The 19,266-nt window shown below is 39.0% G+C and overlaps 1 protein-coding gene across 4 annotated transcripts in view; it reads right to left on the bottom strand.

The window, feature by feature from the left end:
• The window catches only part of CSMD3 (CUB and Sushi multiple domains 3), a 1,311,906-nt gene that overhangs the window by 181,378 nt on the left and 1,111,262 nt on the right, over window positions 1–19,266 (bottom strand). For 2 of the 4 annotated variants that reach the window (XM_090040524.1, XM_090040523.1), the window contains 4 exons: window positions 12,694–12,807; window positions 11,968–12,063; window positions 10,800–11,003; window positions 6,391–6,515 (listed from right to left, as the gene is read on the bottom strand). In XM_090040524.1, coding sequence (XP_089896650.1) covers window positions 6,391–6,515; window positions 10,800–11,003; window positions 11,968–12,063; window positions 12,694–12,807 — 539 coding nt within the window. Of the gene's footprint in view, window positions 1–6,390; window positions 6,516–10,799; window positions 11,004–11,967; window positions 12,067–12,693; window positions 12,808–19,266 lie in introns of all 4 variants that reach the window. The other 2 variants (XM_090040522.1, XM_090040525.1) reach the window with 2 other exon arrangements.

The raw sequence follows: 19,266 nt of genomic DNA on the forward strand, positions 1-19,266 counted from the left end.
GATTACTGGCCCCAACCACAGACAGTCAGATTAGGTTCACCTGGGGCTGTTCAGGATGGCAGTCATTTGACTATCAGACCTGGCTCTCACCGCCTTTCATTCCCATTGGAGGAAGCCTCTGCTCCCCTGCATCCTGCAGTCCTACTGGAGCTCCCTGGTGTGAGGTTTAAAGCCCCCAGTAGGGGAAACACTTCACTATCCCCTGCAGAGAGCATTGGCAATGTGCAGGGGATGCACACGCACCGGCTGAGATGGGTGGTGACCCCCTATGAAAAGTGCCACTGACGCTGCCGCCGACACTGCTGGCGCTCACCACCTCCCTCTTCCCCGCTGTTGACACTACCTGAGGGAAGTAGCTTGGCTGCCTGCAGGAGCTCACTGCTGCCATGCCTGTGCAGCCAACACTACCTGCGGGCAGTCGCCATGCCCCCTCAGCCCCTGGGGGCATGCGGAGTTCATGGCCAAAAGCCTGCGATTCCCACCCCAGCTAGTTTGAGACCAGGGTTACCCTGGGCCAGTGCCAAGCCCTTAAGAGGCCTGATGTGTGGACATGCCACATGTTCAATTTAAAGTACAATACAAACCAGCCATAAAATTATTCTATACTACATATGAAACATATTTATGGCTGGTTTACCATGTTACGGCAGCTAAAATTGAGTGTATAGCACCCATGTCATTTATGCCATGATTAACAAGTTAATTGTGGAAGAAATATAATATATAGTGAGCCCCTTAGCTGAGAGTAACCTTTGAAGAGGTGAGATTTATTTTGAGTAAGAAAATACTATTCTTAGACAGTCATACTGATGTAATACTGATTCAAAGAAAGATTATTTATATCTATAAGATTACCTTCACTATCTATAATAATAATAGGCTGTGAGGGCTCCATTGCTTCCTAAGACTCTGTTTACACATGAACAGCTTTATTAGCCTTTTTGAGGGTGAGAAGTTTTGATTCCATTAAAGTATTCAGTCAAAGGATAACTAAAAATCCTTTATTTAAAAAAATACTTTTGCAATAAACATTTAATTGCAAATGTTTTGTAGGTTTCAGCTAGTGTTTAAATAATTCGGATTAGATTTTTTTAGTGTGTGCGGCATGTATATATGCATGTATATATAAAACTCTCTCGTTTAAGGGCTTAATGCTACCACTAATGGGTTGTAAACAAATATCTAGAGAAAAGGTATTTTATAGTACTTTTCACAAAACTCACTGTCTCCCGCAACATTCTTGGTAATAAGTTAAAGAAATACAGACTAGATGAAAGGTCATTAATATGCACATGTAACTGGTTGGCTTATCATGCAAAATAAGTAGCCACAATGGTTCAATGTTTAGATTAAAGGAGGAATTAAGTAGGGTTTCTCTAGATCCAGTACTGTTTAGAATCATTATTAATAAACTCTATGTTGGGACTGAGTGTATATTTAGGCAATTTGTGGATGACACCAAGCTGATCAGAGTTGTAAATATTTAGAAGGGTAGGTCTAGGATGACCTAGATAGACTAGAGAAATGGTACCAAAATCAATAAGATGAAATTCAACAAGGACAAGTGTAAAGCCCTACACTTGGGAAAAATAATCACATGCACAAATGGAGGGCAGAGAATGTTTGACTAAGTTGCAGTACTCCAGAAAAGGACCTGGGGAGTTACACTGCATCATAAACTGAATAGAAGCCAACAGCATGCTATTGTTGCAAATAAAGAAAATAGCTGGGTAATATTAATATAAGTGTCTCTTGAAAATCAAGGGAAATTATTCTTCTGTTTTATTCAGCACTGATGATGTAAAGCTTTTGGCTTCACATTTCAAGAAAGATGTTGATATATTAGAAAGAGTCCAGTGGGAAGTGACAAAAATGATTAGTGCCCTGGGCAGCACTGTAGAGAGAAAGATACAGAATAATTGCGGCTACTTGACATAAGTACTCTGGATGAATGCCAGATTGGCTCAGATAGCTTGCACTTAGACTTGGAGACTTAGCAAAACAAACAAATAGCAGATAAGGGAAAAGGTCAGACTAAGAAGTCCTAGTAAAAGGATAACAACAAAGAACCAACCTTGGGGAATTAAGAGCAACAAGTTTGTGGTGTCCAGCTGGTGACTGCCACTGTAAATACAGTAAATAGTGCTTAGAAAGAACTGCTAAGAAAAATGAAATAAGATAGCAACAATGATGTCACAACAAGTCATAAAAGAAACAGCAAAGAACAACAAAGTTGTCTCTCAGCTAGACTGCATCCCAAGAAAAATTGGATGATCAATGCAGACATGGGAACCTGGGAGCCTTACCTCAGTATGGTCAGCTGATTGAGAACTGTTGTTAAACTCCACCCAACATTGTTGCAGGGTGGTCAGATTCACGTTAACGCATTGTAGCATTGTTGCTTTTGCGCGAGCGCGTGCATGTGTGTGTGTAGCCAATAAAACTTGCTTGATCTTTAGTTTGACAAGTGTGCTGTGGTGCAAGCCGTATAACCTCCCTGGCCCACTTCCACCCATGAGGAATAGAAAATTCTACTCCAACAGCGCAACTTATGAAGAAAGCTTGGAAGAATAGATGATTTGTGGGGAGGGATGGATTGGCAACAGTCCTCAGATACCTGAACGCTGATTATAAAGTGGATGGAGATAATTTCTTTTCTACGACTGGGGAACAGGACTAGGAGCAATGGCCTTAAACCTGAGTAGAAGAAATTTAAGCTGGAAATTAGAAGCAACTTTCTGACTGCAGGTTGTCAAGCATTGGAAAAGGCTACCTAGAGAAACTGTAGAATATTTTTCCCGGATTTTTTTTAGGAGCAAGTTAGTCTCTTGACTGGGATGGTTTCTAGTCAGGGAAGTTTCTGCTTTGAGCATGGGGCTCGTCTCGCTGACCTTGTGAAGTTCTTTTTTGCCCTACTTTCCTATGATTCTAATATTCCACTGGAATAATCTACCTTTCACTGAGGAATGAATGAATGAGCAACAATGAAGCAGCAGAGTGCTGAGCCACTGAGGAAGTAAATCACCTGTTCAGTCCATAAACAGCAGCCTCGAAGTGTTGTTAGAGGCTATCTTGGAGGGGTCTTGTTACTCTGCTTAAGACCTGAATTTCCACCATGATCAAATGGCAGCTTGGGATACTGAGAAGGTTTCTTCACTACCTCATACCTCTGATTGCTACATTGGAAAGGAGGTGAGTGGGCAGGGCTCCAATTAAGTAAAGTGATTCAAACGGCCTTACACCAAGAATATGTTTCTGGGAAAGCAGATGGTGATTCAACCATTTGCTAATGCACTACTGATGCTATTTTTATTCTTATAATGACTGAATGGTCAGTACTAGGTACCTTCTAAGTGGGTGCATCTACATGTGCACTTTAGTGTGCAGTAGCCTATTTTACTGCACATTAGAGCATCACGGCAAAAACCACGTTAATACACTAATGCAAAGTAAAATTAGGCTACTGTGCATTAAGCATCACTAAAAAAAAAGCGTATTTTTGCTACTGTGCATTAGGGCAGCCTAATGCACATTTAGTTAGTATTTCACACTACAGTACTGAATTTCAAGCTCAGAAGTAAAAGCACATTAATGAATGTGTAGACACACCCAGTTTGACCTAGAATATCTGAGTGTTGAATAGAAAGTTGTCTATAGCTAGAGAGTAGAAAATACTGGGTACTGGGTTGTGTCTAAAGTCTGACTGCCTTCTCAGAACTTTGGCTTCTAACTAAAGAGTACAGGAGAAGTCCTCCCATCATCATGACATCTAAGATGCCTCAGGGAGAGGCACCCACCTGAATGAGCACATTTAACAATGACAGCAACAGGAAGAATAATACCCAACATTCAATCTTGAACACGACTAATGGTAGTAGCACTGCCACCCACCTTTTTCACAACTGTTAGTGGTCCGAACACTTACCTGAGTTCTAGGCTTCTGCAGCCTCAGGGGGACACAAACCAATGTCTCCCACTTAAGACAGCATATTAATCACCAGACTACAAATTAGACTAGATCATGGTTTTGCTCAACCTCAACGATAGAAGCTGGGGCATGGTGCATTTTTATGAGATGTAAGTTAAAAATCATGAAAGGGGATAGGTAGACGTGCCATATAGAAGCATGCAGCAGCTGTTTTGATTTAACTTTAACTTTTACTTCTGTCCATTCCTATGTTGGTGTAGGTCAGCAAAACTGCTCAAAGTCTCAGCTAAACAAGACATTTTTAAAGCTACTGATGTTTAGCCCTAGTTATAAGATACAGGAGAAGATGGATGTAACAATTATCACTAAACAGTGTACACCAACATAATTTAAGACTTATTTTAGTATCATGTCTGTCTACATGCTTACGTACTTAAGTTCTGATTAAGTCCTTTGTAGGGGTCTGTAATACCTATTTGGATTTAGATTTAAATGATGAAAAAGCCTGAGTCCTTTCTGAATGTGACTTAGATTCCTAAATACCTAATATTTAGAAATATTAGAAACAAATTCTAATACCTTTAAAAACTGAGATGCAGGTACTTTTGGAAAAGTTATACATATTCTTTTGGTGAACCTGGTCTGTATTGCAATGATTTTTGTTGTTCTAATTTAGAATTTCTGTTTTCACTAAGTATTTCTGAGATATCTTAAACTAAATAGAATATAATATTCAAGATAATCACGTAGAAGTGATTTATAGAAATCATGCTATTTTCTACCCCTTACTTAAAAAAAATAAAAGGCCTTACTAACTTTCAGCTCCATGCATTGGAAAGGCAATTTTATTAACCTGTCCAAAATTAATCCCTCATTTTATCTTCCTGAGATTAAAAACAAGTTATAATCCATTGCTTATAAATTTAAATTGTTCCTTTCCACATACATTACATAGAACTTTTCAAAGCTGAATTCAGTCTTCCAGGCTTTTGGCTAATTTTATTTCTTAGGCCCCTCTGGAGCTCCTTATACTTATGCATTGTCTTGATTAACCTACTGTAATGAGGTGTCATTAGCAAATTTTCCAATTTCGGAATTTTATCTATGATTCAAGAAAAAGAATATCCAACAAACATTCTTGGTTTAGTGTTAATCATTTAGCTGTTTTGCTTTTAACCACTTTTCATGGAAAATACAGCTACTTATTTTGCTTTCTTTTTTATTTTATTAGGAATTTTTTAAAGCTAAAATAAAACAACACACTTTGGTTCCAGATGGGCAGATGAAACTTTTACACTGGAGTAACTGGGATAACAATGGTGTAAAAAATGTCATCTATTTAAGTTACATGGGTCTAGACTTCAGCTGTCTGCTTCCTAAAACAGCCATATTTGCTTCCCCACTCCCCCCACATTTAATGCTCAGAAACAGCAGTAGCCATCTACTGTGTGAGCTGCTTTAGGATAGCTGTATTAAGTGTATAACTGTTTGTTCCTGATCCCTGTGGCATATAACTCAGCATATAAAACCAATGCAAATTTTAATAGGATATATATTTATCTGTCTATGCCCTTGTTTACCAAGTCTTTTTCGATTTTTTTTTTTCAAATGCTACCTGGAAATCTTAGTAGATCTGCAAGGCTCTCTGTTTTCTTAGGATTTTACCAGAACTTTTAAAGCATTCTAACATTTAATGGGAAATTATTTATTCTTATTGAAAGCATTTTAGTCTTTCTTTCATGCTGGGCCTGATTCAAGGTTTCTTGAAGGAAATAAGTCTTGTCAGGAACATTAATGGGTTTTGTTTCAGGCCTGTATTATATTACTAGAGGAGTGAATAATTATTTTTCTCAAACATACAAATTAAAAAAAAAAATGCATAACTCACTTTCAAAAGTCAGCTGGTTAATTTTTGTCCTTTACAAACAGAAAGTCACTTTTTAAAACAAAAAAAAACCTTTTGCTGTAGTGAAATAATATGTTTCCAATTAATGTCTCTGGCAATTAATTTTTTTATGATAATTTCAGATTTCTTGAATCTCTGTAGTAAAAAAGACCTGTGCAATAAATTCTGTTGTGGCAGCTATTGATTCTGTTGTTACATCTATTGCCACCAGGACATCAAAGTCCATGACAGAAATTAGCTCCAACAGCTTGAAGAGAAAACAGCCTGTAGGAAGCAAGCAGCTCCCTGAACCACCCAACCATGACATACGTTTGTAACCACTACCACAGATCATGCAAATCTCAGACCTGGCTTTTCAGTCACATGAGACACTGCAAACTATCTATGTCATAGGCTGCAATATTCACCATCTCCCAACCATGAAAGGATGTCAAAGCAAAACTAGGCAGCTATTAATCATCTGGTAAAACTTTTATGAATAATTGTCTTTTTATGTTTTCACCTTTGCAAAGATCAACTTCAAACACAATAGCACGAAAATTACTTGTATTCTTACTTGAATCCCAGCTCCTTCTGGCACTGTGATCTTCCATACACAATTCAGATTGTTGTCATAAGGCTCCGGGTAACCAGGAGATAGAATGGTCCCTTTGCGCTTAGTTAAAATTCCACCACAGGGCACTGAAAGGAAATGCATGAGGCAAGAAAAGGAATTTGACAGAGCACTGCTTCAAAAATGAGAAAAGATGTAATAAAAGCTAACACAATGATAAGCATAGAGGAGCTGCTAACTTCTGTAAAGTGATGCTATATTTAAAAATTCATGTTAGCCTCAGGAAAATAAAACCCTTGCTTATATTTCAAATCCTCTTTTTAAATTATTAGAAAAGAACAAAAAAAAAAATAAAAATTAAAAATTAGGAAACTTTTCTACCTGACAAAATCCTGTTCACTTAAGAGTTGTACACTTGAACCTTAACAAAGTGAAAGAACTTTGAGGGTGTCATTTTAATCTCACAAAAATAAAATAATAGAAAAGAATTTGAAACAGCTATCAAAGAAAAGCTCTTAGCCAAAAAATGCCTAATTTTAATTAGTGTATGTTACTAAATTAATTTAATTCTAATGCTAGAGGCTATTAACCCTCAAACTATCCTCCTTCCTCAGTGAATGATCCCATTAAATCTATGAAGTTACTTGTATTAGCAAAGAAATGTGTGAGCAAGATTGCACCCATACAACCTACACCCAAAGACTAATGATACTCCAAACAAAGTAAAACATAGTGGGCACATCTACACGAGACGCTAACTGTGCAGTAGCCTAATTCTACTGTGCAACAGCGTGCAGAGCAAAAACCATGCTAATGTGCTACTGCACAGTAATATTAGGTGCAGTAATATTAGGTTATCAAGCAGTTAGCAACACTAAAAAGCCATGTGCTGGAGCTACTGTACATTGATTTAGTACTTAGTTATAGAAGTACTAAACTTAATGTGCATTAACTACAATGTATTAATGAATATGTAGATGTGCCCACTCGAAATGAATGAGAATCTTGTCTGAGTCACTGGATATTCTAACAACTAAATATAAAGAATATTATATCTTCATCTAGATACAATTTTTATGTTGTTATTTTAACAGCTTAAAAAAGATTCATGGGATGTTTTATCAGTACCATTAAAAGACAATCCATCATTCCTGGGCAACATTATCAAATCCTTGAGCTGATTTCATTAGATAGAAATAGGAAGAAAATTTAGCAAATACATGAAAGAATACAACTTATCTCAGTAATGAATACTGTAGCTGTATTTTGTACTACATATAGTTGATAGAATTTGTTGGAGACTACATGGATAAACTAAAGGTTGGTGTCAAAGTGTTTAAATAATTACTTGTATAAGCATGAGCAGATAGAATGATTGATGTCTGCTATCTGTAGGGAAACATTCAAACATTTACTAGAGAGTTAGGGCAATTTAATATGGTCATGTCTAGTGCTTCAATTATTAAGTGGACTTAGTTCAGTGCAATTTTCAACTCATACATATTTCATGACCTTTATTGGCATGGTGATGTCTGCACATTAGGAGTAATTAATACTTTTGACCCATAAACCTTTCTCAGTTCAAGTGCCTGTAGTCAAATAATTTCCTTTTTTACCTAACAAAGATGTCAATAAGATCAATACCATTCTGTTGTTGGTTACTAGAATAAGTCTCATCAATTGAAATTACTGTCTCTAAAAATCAAAGTAATTATACTTTACAATTGCTCATAATCTAGAAAAAAGACAGCAAATATAACTGTCCCAAGTCAAAGTAGATAAAAGTCCTGCTAATTAAACTGCCATTTATAAAAGCAATGGCCTTGAAGCTGTATCATTCATCTTGCTGTTGTTTAAGATTTACATTGTAATTTATGGGAGTTATTTCCAAAATACCACCAGTAAAAAACTGTGTAACTATTACATACAATGTTTGGTTAACAAAATGATATTAAGTGATTTCTCTTTCTCTATCTTCCCCAAGAATTTTTTTTGAAGAAAATAAACTTCTTGCTTTTAATCTAAATAAAACCACACCAGCTAACAGCATGATAGTTTCAAAATCAATCTCAAGTACCTGATGCTTGTTTTCCATTTTACTTTTCCCATGCATTTAAAGGTGGGTTACATTTATTTATCAGGTTCGCCTCCCTCCAAATGAATTTGTTTCCAATATACTAAATTATAAAAAGAACAACAACCCTTCCCAAAAAATTAGTGGTTGGTGTTCATAGAATCATATCATAGAACCATAGAAGTCGGGTCGGAAGGGACCTTGTAGATCTACAAGTCCAAGCCCCCACCTGAGCGGGAGAAAAGACTGCACTCAAATGAGTCCAGCTGGGTAGTCATCAAGCCTCTTCTTAAAATCCCCAGGGTAGGAGCCAGCACCACTTCCCTAGGAAGCTGGTTCCAGCTCCTAGCTGCCCTAACTGTGAAGTAGTTCTTGTGGATGTCTAATCTAAACCTACTCTCTAATAATCTGTGTCCATTGTTCCTTGTCATGCCAGGGGGCGCTAGGGGAAACAGCGTCTCCCCCAAACCCTTCTGGTCCCCCCTAGTGAGTTTATAGACAGTCACCAGGTCCCCCCTCAGCCTTCTCTTGTGAAGGCTAAACAGGTTTAGGTCCCACCGTCTTTCATTGTAGGGTCTGCCCTGTAGTCCCCGGATCATGCGGGTGGCTCTCCTCTGGACCCTCTCAATGTTGTCCTCCTGAAATGGGGTGCACAGAACTGGACACAGTACTCCAGCTGTGGCCTGACCAGCGTCGCATAGAGGGGGAGGATCACCTCCCTGGCTCTATTTGACACGCACCTGTGGATGCATGACAAGGTCCGGTTAGCCCTACCAACCGTGACCTCGCATTATCGGCCCATGTTCATCTTGGAGTCAATAATGACTCCAAGATCACTTTCTGCCTCCGTGCTCTCAAGAAGGGAGTTTCCCATTCTATAAGTGTGCTGCTGGTTACTACTGCCTAAGTGCAGCACCCTGCACTTGTTAGTGTTGAAGTGCATCCTGTTTATGTCAGCCCACTCCTGTAACCTATCCAGATCTTGCTGCAATCTTTCCCTCCCTACTAGCATGCTTACCTCACCCCAAATTTTGGTATCATCAGTGAATTTAAACAGGTTGCATTTCACCCCCTCGTCCAAATTGCTGATGAAGAAATTGAACAGCACAGGCCCAAAGACCGAGCCCTGGGGGACTCCACTGCCCACTTCCCCCCAGGTTGAATATGACCCATCCACCACCACCCTCTGAGTACGACCCTTGAGCCAATCTGCAATCCGTCTGACTGTGTAGGCATCAATGCCACAGTCACCTAGTTTTTTAATGAGGATGGGGTGGGAGACGGTGTCAAAGGCCTTGCTGAAATCTAGAAAGACTATGTCCACGGCGACACCTGGAGTGTTACTACTCCTAGTACTCAATTGACTCCATAGTTTGAAAATTGAGTTAGTTCCACAATTATTTCCCCCTAAGTCAGTATGAATGAATAATTTTCTTGATTAACTCTATACAATTACACTGAAAAATATTACTGTATATTTATTATGTTAAACACGATTAAAATTCAGCCTACCATACATAATGTGCTACAACTCTGACTGAGCCATATTTTCCCTTGATACAGCTTTTTGAAAGACCTGGCCAATAAGAGTTGCATTCTGCTTTCATTGAAACTAAACTTGATCCAATGATTCATAATCTCAGCTGGGATAAATCAAAGCAAATGTATTGATGTCAATACATCCATACTCATTTACATCAGCTAAGGAATTGGGTTAGAGTGTCTAAAATTAGACAAAATATAACTTCTGATTTGGGAAAATACAGTTTATTTCTGACCTAATATGGAACACTAGTGGAGCTATTTCTAAGCCCTCAATAAAGTAGTAGTTGCAGTAAAAGCTTGTAAGAGATCCCAAGGGTGAAAGCATTTTAGCCTTGCAGGTGATCAGGGCATAGACAGCTGTGCTTTTGAGCCTTGATTAATGGGCAGCTCTGAACTGTCATTCATGTTACCTAAAAGTAGCTGATATATAATTTATAGCTGAAGGGTATGGTCATGGAGCTACTGAAATGACTAACAAGGTTAGGACTGAAAGGGGCAAAATATTAACCCTTAATGAAGAAGGAAGAAAAGGGTTCACAACCTCATCCAGGCTAAGATAATATTGTGTTTCTGACATTGTTAAATAAAAGCCCATCTGGTATACCTTTCTGTTCAGTAATGGGAAAGGGTACAGTGTGAGTTCAAGCCACAAAATCAGGAAAAGAAAAAACCTGAACAGTAACAAGTTGGAGTACGGACAGAAAAATACAAACAAAACTCAAACATGAATATAAAACAAGAATTCTTTTAGACAATAAGTGACTCATGCAAAAATGCAGTTCTAACTTCTTACCAATACATGTAGGTAGGGAATCATTCCACTGTGCCAAAGCATTGGGTACTGTATCACATCTGATTGCTATGGATCCATGGAGGATATATCCTGGATTGCACTCAAAAAGAACTAATGAACCAACAGCAAATTCATTTCCAATCCTTTTTCCAAATCTTGGTTCAGGCACAGAGCTGCACTGTGTTGCACTTGTTCTTGGAACAGCTGCATGCATACAAACAATTGTGGATTCTCAATTTTATTTTTGGTGGAGAAATAGATTTTCAAATGATAACAACAGAAATGATGGGTAGAAACATTCAGTTATCATGTCAGATAACAACATTTGCATAATTCTTAAATGAGTCTTCAGAATATGGATTCCTCACCTTGACATTTGAATTACAATTCAGATAAACATTAAAAACTAATATCCTTGCCAGAATTACAAGTACTCTACAACATCTACCCTGATCCCTTCCTAAAATGGCACTAAAATGTGATGTTTTATTATGAAATATTCAGCTTCAATATACAGTTTCAAACTAGTATAGCTTGCATTTATTGGCTATGGCTTTAAAAATGTATGTTCTGCTTGTTGGAATGGGATTCAAATTTTATGAAAAACTGAATTAAGTAGCAAGTGTTGATGTTTAATCATTGCAGCGTCTAATCCTTAAGAAGGGAAATAATGTAAATCAAGTGAAGCATCTTAAAAATAGCAAGCTTACTGATTCACCTAAAGGTAATACCATTTCTAGTCATTCATATTTAAATAGATAAGTCAGTTTGAGCAGCTGGTTGGATTGAACATTAGTCAGCCAGATTAACAAAAAATAGAAATACTTGGTTTTAATAATTGGGTTCTCACATTTGGAAACCTTTCTTAAGCATCTCAAGTGCCCAATTTTATTTTAAGAAACACTTATGCATTATTGAAGATGTCAATAAAAATGAAATTATTTCACATATACACACGACTTGGGGAAGATAACATTACATCAGTAATCTATGATTCTCTCTCCATTCTACGCCTGTTTATACCCAATGAATTCTTTATTTTATCAGTTACATTTGTCAAAATACAATTTAAAATATGATTATAATTACTTTGTTAAGAAAAAGGTGGAGAAGGCATTTATGAACAAAATTATTTTAAGTATTTTTTCCATATTACTAACTCACTTACCTTGATAAACAAAATGAAATCCTTTAGCTGTTACTGGTCCAACTGAAGTAAATCTAATTGTAATCTGGTTACCAGAGCTCAACGGAAGGGATTCACCTACTCAAACAAACAAAGTACCAACTTAACATACACAATTTTAGGGAATAAATAGTAAAAAGCCTATGGAAATATCCACCATTAGAAAACCACCACAAAATACTTCCTGCTCAAATTAAGGGATTTGTATCCTATAAACTGATACAAAGTTTACATTCTTCAGTACTTTAGAAGTTAAATCTTGAGTCCCTCTCTCGCGTTAGTGCTGTTCTTCCTGATTTAAAAACAAACTCTTGGTCTTTAAGCCCCTATTAATAAGCATATAATCTACCCTAATTAACTTTGCCATATATTTCTTACTGTTGCTATTAATATTTTAATATCCATTTTACATAATGCATTAGATAAGAACACAGTCAAGCCCAAACTGAAAAAAAGAATACTAACTTCATTAGTTACATATTAACAGATAAATCCAAAAGAAATTTAGATTAACTTTAGACCACTTTCCTTTTATCAGCTCAGACTGCTGAGTCACTACTGAATGATTAGGTTTTCATTTCAGACTTTCACATTATATGCTCAATTTAATTTGTTTCTATGAAAATATGACAGCATTTTTTAGTACCTTCCCAGTCAATATCATTTCTAAATAAATAATTGATGTATGACATTTCTATTAAGGGATACCTGAATGAGATCCTGAGAGGGAGGATAACAAAGATGATTGCTGAGTTGGACCATCGTATACCTCAACCACATCATGGAGCAATGTCTGGAAAAATACAAACTGGCCGAACACCACTGGTCAGCAAAACAGAAGAAGTAAGAAAAAGTTTGAAAGAAACCAAGAGAGAGAGAGAGAGAAAAAGGGAAAGAGAGGGAGAGAGAAAGATCAGATATGTTAACGTTATTTTTTTAAATGCATTTTACTAAAAAGAACAAGGATTTATTGGTTAATATCTCTGAACGAAGTAGAAAGAATAAAATTCAGATATTTGTATTTTATTAAAATGGATTACTTTAAAAGGATGTCAGAAAGTCTGATTCTGTAGAAAAAAACATAAGCAGGGTAGATAGGGAGATTAAGAATGTATTTGCATAAATATTTTCACTGTGAAAGAAAAACAGTCATAATACTACTGCTGCTGAAAGGCATAGAGTTTATTTACTTTATCTAAATGTTCAGTGCAGCTTGCCACTTACTATATTATACATTTTGTGACTATTCTCTGTTTTGTTTTGTTTAATTAATTTAGCTAATGGGACTTTCATTTACATGGGTAAGTTTTACTCTTCTTCTGACCTGGAACTTAACAACTAAGTCCACATTTTTTTCTTTAATAACATTCAAGGTACTTTTGGAGTCTATGTCCACATTCACAGTAAAAACATTGTGAAAAAAATAGTAATGATGCCAACAGAAAATGTAATTTCTAATTTTTATCTTATAATTTTTACTGAACTTGGAGAAGGGATATTTTAGCTCCATTATTTGGAATCCCCTGCAAGAAAGGATATCATACTGATTTTTCCACTATATAGACTGTCATACAAAAATTAAATTAGTTATTCATTTGGGAGACTCCCTCCTGAGGGGGACTGAGAGAGTGATCTTCCTCCACAATCCCTTAGCCCATCATACCCTCATGAACCCCAGACGCCCAGGATCCTCAGCAGAACACCCGATGGACCCCAACCCTGACCCTCAGCATAGCCGGGAGGTAGGTGGGGTCTGTGGTGGGTGGGAAATAGCCAGCGGCAGGAAGTAGCTGAGAGGAGCTGAGGAGAGTCACGCCCTGCCCCTCTCCTCCTGGCTCCTACTTGGCCCAGATCCCCAGGAAGCCTCACAACTGCAGCCTCATGAACACAGCACATAAACAGGTGTACTCTGTGCCTGGTGCAAGGTAACACAGGAGTTCTTGCAGGAGGGCACACAGGATGGGCATGAGACTCTAGGTGGCGAGCCTGAAGAGAAGGGTTGGCATGGTAGTAGTCCAGACTCACCTGGACAAAGGAGAGGAGGTTGATATAATATATTTGGACTTCAAGAAAGCCTTTGACATGGTGTCCCATGATGCCCTTATCATAAAACTGGGGAACTGTGGCTTCAACAACCTTACAGTCCAAGGATGGACCCAGAAAGTGATAGTTGGTGGAATTGAATCAACATGGTGCATAGTGACCAGTGGTGCTCCTCAGGGTCCGTCTCACACCTGTACTCTTCAGTTTATTTATAAATGATCTTGGCTCTGGTGTCAGAAGCAGACTGGCTAACTTCACTGATAACACCAAACTATGGGGAAGTGTAATCACCCTAGACAATAAGCTGGTGATCCAGGCCAACCTTGACAAGCTTGCAAGGTGGGAGGATCAAAACTTGATGGCATTCAACATGGAGAAATGCAAGAAGAAGAAACAACCCCCATTACACTTACAGGCTTAGCAGTGCTACCCTAGCTAGCATCATGACTGAAAGAGACTTGGGGGTCATGATTGACCACAAGATGAACATAAGCCAACAATGCAATGCTGCAGCTGGCAAAGCAAATAAAACTCTGGCTTGCATCTACCGATGCATCTCGAGCAAGAACCAGGAAGTCATTCTCCCACTTTACTCAGCCTTGGTGAGGCCACAGATGGAATACTGTATCCAATTCTGGGCTCCACAATTCAGAAAGGATTTGGAGAAGCTTGAGAGAGTCCAGAGGAAAGCCACGTGTGTGATTAGAGGACAAGAGAGCAGGCCTTATGAGGAGAGGCTGAGAGCCATGTAACTCTTTAGCCTGGAAAAGTATAGGCTCAGGGATGACTTGGTAGTAACCTATAAATACATAAGGGGTGTGCATCAGGAACTAAGAGAACATATGTTCACCAGAGCACCCCAAGGGAAGACAAGGTCCAATGGTCACAAATTCCTGGAAGACTGTTTTAGGCTGGACATAACAAAAACTTCTTTAATGTCTGAGCCCCTGGGGCCTGGAATACACTCCCCCCAGAGATGGTGCAAGCCCCTACTCTGGACACTTTCAAGATGCTTATTTTGCTGGGATCATTTGACCCCAGCTGACTTCCTGTCCCTCGGGCAGGGGCTGGACCTGATGATCTTGCAAGGTCTCTTCCAGCCGTAATGGCTATTAAATCTATGAAAGCTCTAATTTTTGGTCTTAGTTTTTGTCCCTAATACTGCCCACACCACAGAAATACAAGCCTAACTAACAACTTGTAGATTGCATCTACACAAGATGCTTACAGTGCAGTTAATTAACTGCACTTTAAACTTCTCATTGTCTACATGTGTGCTCCTCTTAGGGAGCACAAAACTAATAAACTCCCTGCTGTGCAGTTTTTTCATGCGCAGCAGTGCATGTATAGACACTGACCCGGATGGTTGAGGCATGAAGGTGCTTCAGTATTGGGGCTGCCTTTCGGCTAGCCTTTACAGCACATTAAGCCCAGATGGAGCAGCCCTGGGCTGGCAATAGGGTTGCCAACTCTGAGTAAGCTATTCTGAGACATCTTGTCCCCCAAAATGATGTAATGTCATTAATAGGGATGCAACGATAGAGGGGTTTTTTGGGCCGATACCAATGATCAATTTTTAACAAGCCATATTGGCCTATGCCAATCTGATTGCTGATATGCAGCTGGGCACCTTAGAGAGCAGCATCTGGCTGGTAAGTTTGTTATGGAGACAGGGGAAAGGGGAGAGGGAAAGGGAGTGGGGGATAAGGTTGTGGGGTGTGGGGGGGCAGGGGCAGGCACTGATAGCCAGGGTGGAACACAGGATGGAGCTATAAATGGCTCATGTGGGGGGAGGGTGGGGAAGCTCCTGCCACTATGCACACCCTGGGAGGGCATGGGGGGCATGTGCCCCTGGATCTGCGGATGGGGCAAAGGTAGTCTGCCACTGTGGGCTGGGGATGGGGCAACACTGTACTCTTCCCAGTGGGGGCTGGGCCAGGCTGTGATCAGGGCAGGTGGCAGCAGTACTTGGAGTGGGGCTATGGGGCAGGGCTGCAGCCACCCCAAAATTAACTGTAGCCCCTTTCTCAGCACCACTGCTGCCCACCCCGAGTGCAGCCCCAGCCCAATCCCCTACCAGGAAGAACCCAGCACTGTCCCCAGCCTGCAGCAGCAGCCCACTTTCCCCCATGTGCAGATCTGGGGGCACACGCCCCCCATGCCCTCTGGGAGTGCATACAGTGGTAGGAGCTGGCAGCCCCTCCCCATGCCCCCTGGATGAGCCACTTGCAGGTCCACTTGCAGCTTCCCTAACAGCAGACTAACCAGCTGGACCTGGTACCAATCTAATATATTGATATCAATCCAATATGGGACCGATGTATTGGTGCACCTCTAGTCATTAATTATACTATCCAACCTGTTCACAATATCAGTCTCCCAGATTGCTTTTAATAGTCACCAATGCCAATTCTGGTAGACTCATGGCCAGTTTGTGAGTGTTGGCAACCCTAGCTGGCAAGCTGACCCCATCAGGCTTCCTGACAGCTGTGGCTGTTGTGACCTGGTTCAATGTGCTACAATCCAAAAGCACATGTAAAGCATATGCTTGGGAGCTTCCCAGGAACAGTAAGCAATAAGCTCTGCAATAAGGAATAAACAGTAAACTCCACAGTTTATTGCTGCACATTAATAGCATGTGTAGATGTGCCTGTTGGCAGCACTTGCCAGAGAAACTAGTGAGCTTATGAAAATAGAGCTCAAATTTCTCTCTCACCAAAATTAGGTTAAAGCTCATGAAAAAGCAAAAAAATACTGAGGAACATAGGAAGAAACAATGCAGTGTAATTTGTAGTGCCACTACATGCATCATCTGTATTTTCTGAATTAAGAAAAAGCATCACTGATCAAAGTTTTCTAAATGGCACCATTCAAAAAAACTAGCGCCACACATAATATACATATACTGTAATACAACCTCATTTACAGCAATTAGGAGTGCCTAAAGTCAAGACAACAATACAACTAATGGGTCATCAAAATATGAACAAATGTTAAAAGGGTAGAAAAACAGTACACAAGTATGTGAAAACTACAAAAAAAGTGAACAAGAGTAAAATAGCTGCAATTTAAAAGTTTTCCTTTCTTTTTTCTTCTTATCAGGAGGTAAGAAAATATCAGTTTGATCAGGTGTATAAATCTCCATCCAGTGTATAGCACGCGTCTTGCTTACTGGCAAAGCTGTATACACAATGGTTATTTTGGTTTGGCAGAAAAAAAAATAGCTGGGGGGGAGGGGAAAAATCATTTCAGGTTGACGCAGAAAGATGATTTTTATCCCTTAGGAATTTTTTCAAAAAGAAAGCAAAATATCACTTCAGGTTGTCTCAAAACATTCTCTGATCTAAAATATCCACCCATTTCTACTTTTTAGTAACAAGGGAATTATAGTTGTGCACATTATGTGCAATTTTTTAAAAGCAGCTCCAAAGATAATATGCAAACAGGATAAAGCATAGAGTGCACTGATTTTTCAGAAACATCCTCTGACAAAAATTAACTTCTATGACTGCTCTTAAAAGCTGTATGATCAGATCTATCAAATACAAAATATATAAACCATGTTTGTGCTTTAACTATCATATTATATTTCTAAAGGTTATTATACAGTATTTTTAGGCACATTAAAAGAACATCTGTCTCAAATGCTTCACAAGTACTTCAGGATCCTTGTTTCCTTCAGTTTTCCCTTAAGCAAATGCATGATCAAGAAGATGTTATAAATTTAATTTTGAGCAACTGTATTATATAACGCGCATTGTCACTGTAAAGAAAAGTTATCATATTATAGTTTTTTGCATAATTCTCAAAAGTGTATTTTAAACTTAAATGACAGAAATAAGACCCTGAACTTGTAACACAAAATGAAATAAACTTGAAATCAAATCTGTGGTAAACAGATTTAAGATGGAAAGTAACACTGCCATGTCTACGAAGCAAAGTCTACTCACAGAAAGTTGTTACAACAAAATGCAAGGGCAGGTTCCAGTGATGAAACAGATACTCCTGTGACCAATATGGCTGGCCAGTTGGAGCTCTATTACAAGAAGTAGAAAAGTTTTCAGTAAAGAATGATATTTGTTGGTATCTCACTGTAATTACTGCTTCTCTCTCTTTTCTTTAATGCTGGTATCACTATTTGGATAACTGGCCTTAATATCAATGCCAGTGAGCCTCCCTCTTTCATTTGCAGAGATGGCCTTTCATGCAGACCAACTCCCAACAGAGTCAAGTACATGTTGAGTTGATGCCTATTCTTCAGTAAGATACATGTTTTACTTTTTCCTCTCCCTCTGTAGGGCAGAAGATCACACCAATTTCCTCCCAGGGCAACTGGTAAGATTCTCATAAGCTTTTTCAGGGCCACTCAAGATAAGCTGTGTGACAAGATAATGGCTTGGTTGGAGAACAAGCAATCCCTTGATCTGTGTGGCTTAATAAGTAGAGGCTCATTGACAAGCTAGACAGCTAGTTCGAGACAGATCCCAGAATTCAATAGCATACCCTACATGCTATCATTGCATGGCAAGAGGGATTAGAAGATTTTCTGTTGCCCTTCCTAGAACTGTCAGAGTTTTCTTGTCTGAATAGTTATTTGTATAGCACAAGCACAATTGCATACTTTTTCAAAACATGAACACTGAATTTGGAGATGGTGGTGTACAACATATCCTATGTAAATAAATTCCAGCATGATAAAAACAATTCAGAGATTCCAACTTAGTCTGTTTGAGGGAAAACATTAAAAATAAAATGTAATTATTAAAATGAGAAGAAAAAACAAATGGCTAATCAAAAGTTCAGAGGGTAAGGCAATTTTCTTATGACCACTCAGCAAACATGCTCTCAAGTACAGGAACAACATAACACAAAATGTGAAACTCTCATTAGTGACTTAGATATAATTTGAAATCAACAGCATTTATGTGCCTTTACAAATTAGAAGGGAGGGCAGGCGGATAGAAACTCTGATCCACTTGGCCCTTAAAACTGCACATTTTAATCTCAAAGGGCATGTGCAGATGAAACAGGAAGCCTAAACTGAAGAGGTAGGTTTTTAAACCCACCGCTTCAATTTAGGGCCCTTTAAGCCCCCATGCCTTGCACTCACCCTGTATTTACCTGCCTCTCAGGCAGTCCTTGGGGGCAGTGCAGCTGTGGAGGCAAGCACTGGGCCCCCACACAGCTCAGGCAGGCAGACAGGCTTGGGGGAGCAGGAGTAAAATCAGGTTCACCACT

The sequence above is a fragment of the Crocodylus siamensis genome, chromosome 3, assembly GCF_052110815.1.
Source record: "Crocodylus siamensis isolate JL-2025a chromosome 3, ASM5211081v1, whole genome shotgun sequence".
Taxonomy (NCBI): Eukaryota; Metazoa; Chordata; order Crocodylia; family Crocodylidae; genus Crocodylus; species Crocodylus siamensis.